Consider the following 774-nt stretch of genomic DNA (forward strand, 5'->3'; position numbering starts at 1 on the left):
CTGACTGTTTTGAAGGAATAAAGGATTACACTGAGCAACAAAAAAAATTTTTGAGGAAATTTCCTAATTTTTTACAACTGATTTATGATAATTTGGCACCGCTGAGTCGGAAAATGACATCCGTTTCTCTAGGTCAGGTCCAGTTTTTCTGCTAAGTTAAATGTTTATTTTATTTTATTTGTGAATAAATCAGTAAAATTTTTGTGCCATAATCGGTTTATTTCTATGAACATTTCTCATTCGGAATTGGTTTCAAAGAGAAAAAAGCGTTCTGAAACACAGTACCTTAAGTAAGGGTCATTAATGTTCGTCATTGTTAAGAATTTAGGGCTGGAACTTCCGTTTATTGGATACCCTGGAATGCTCAGCATCAGGGATGTCTCTCTTTAGAGTCCAGCAGTAATCAGCCATCATGACGGCATTCCAACGTCCCTGATACCTGGTCTCCATCTCCTTCATCTCCTGGTGGAATCTCTCTCCCTGCTCGTCGCTCATTGATCCAAGATTCTCAGGAAAACGATCCATATGTGAAAATAGATAATGCAGTTTGATGCTCATGTTGCATCCGAGTTTTTTGAAAGCAGTCACCATATTGTTGACAAGTTCAGCATAGTTTCTGGCCTTGTTGTTGCCAAAGAAGTTTTTCACAACGAGAACAAAAGCATTCCATGCTTCCTGTTCCACTTTGTTCATTGACTTTTCAAACTCTGGATCTCTGATGAGCCGACGGATTTGAGGACCGTCAAAGATACCAGCTTTAACTTCACTATGGTA

At 38.6% G+C, this 774-nt stretch overlaps 1 protein-coding gene across 1 annotated transcript in view; it reads right to left on the minus strand.

The window, feature by feature from the left end:
- Positions 1-324: 324 nt before the first annotated feature.
- Positions 325-774, minus strand: part of HELRODRAFT_172670 (hypothetical protein) — a gene marked incomplete at both ends in the record, with an annotated part of 1,462 nt that continues 1,012 nt past the window's right edge. Inside the window, one exon of the mRNA XM_009019332.1 lies at positions 325-715. Coding sequence (XP_009017580.1) covers positions 325-715 — 391 coding nt within the window. The remainder of the gene's footprint in view (positions 716-774) is intronic.

This window comes from Helobdella robusta (genome assembly GCF_000326865.2).
Source record: "Helobdella robusta unplaced genomic scaffold HELROscaffold_24, whole genome shotgun sequence".
Lineage (NCBI taxonomy): Eukaryota > Metazoa > Annelida > Clitellata > Rhynchobdellida > Glossiphoniidae > Helobdella > Helobdella robusta.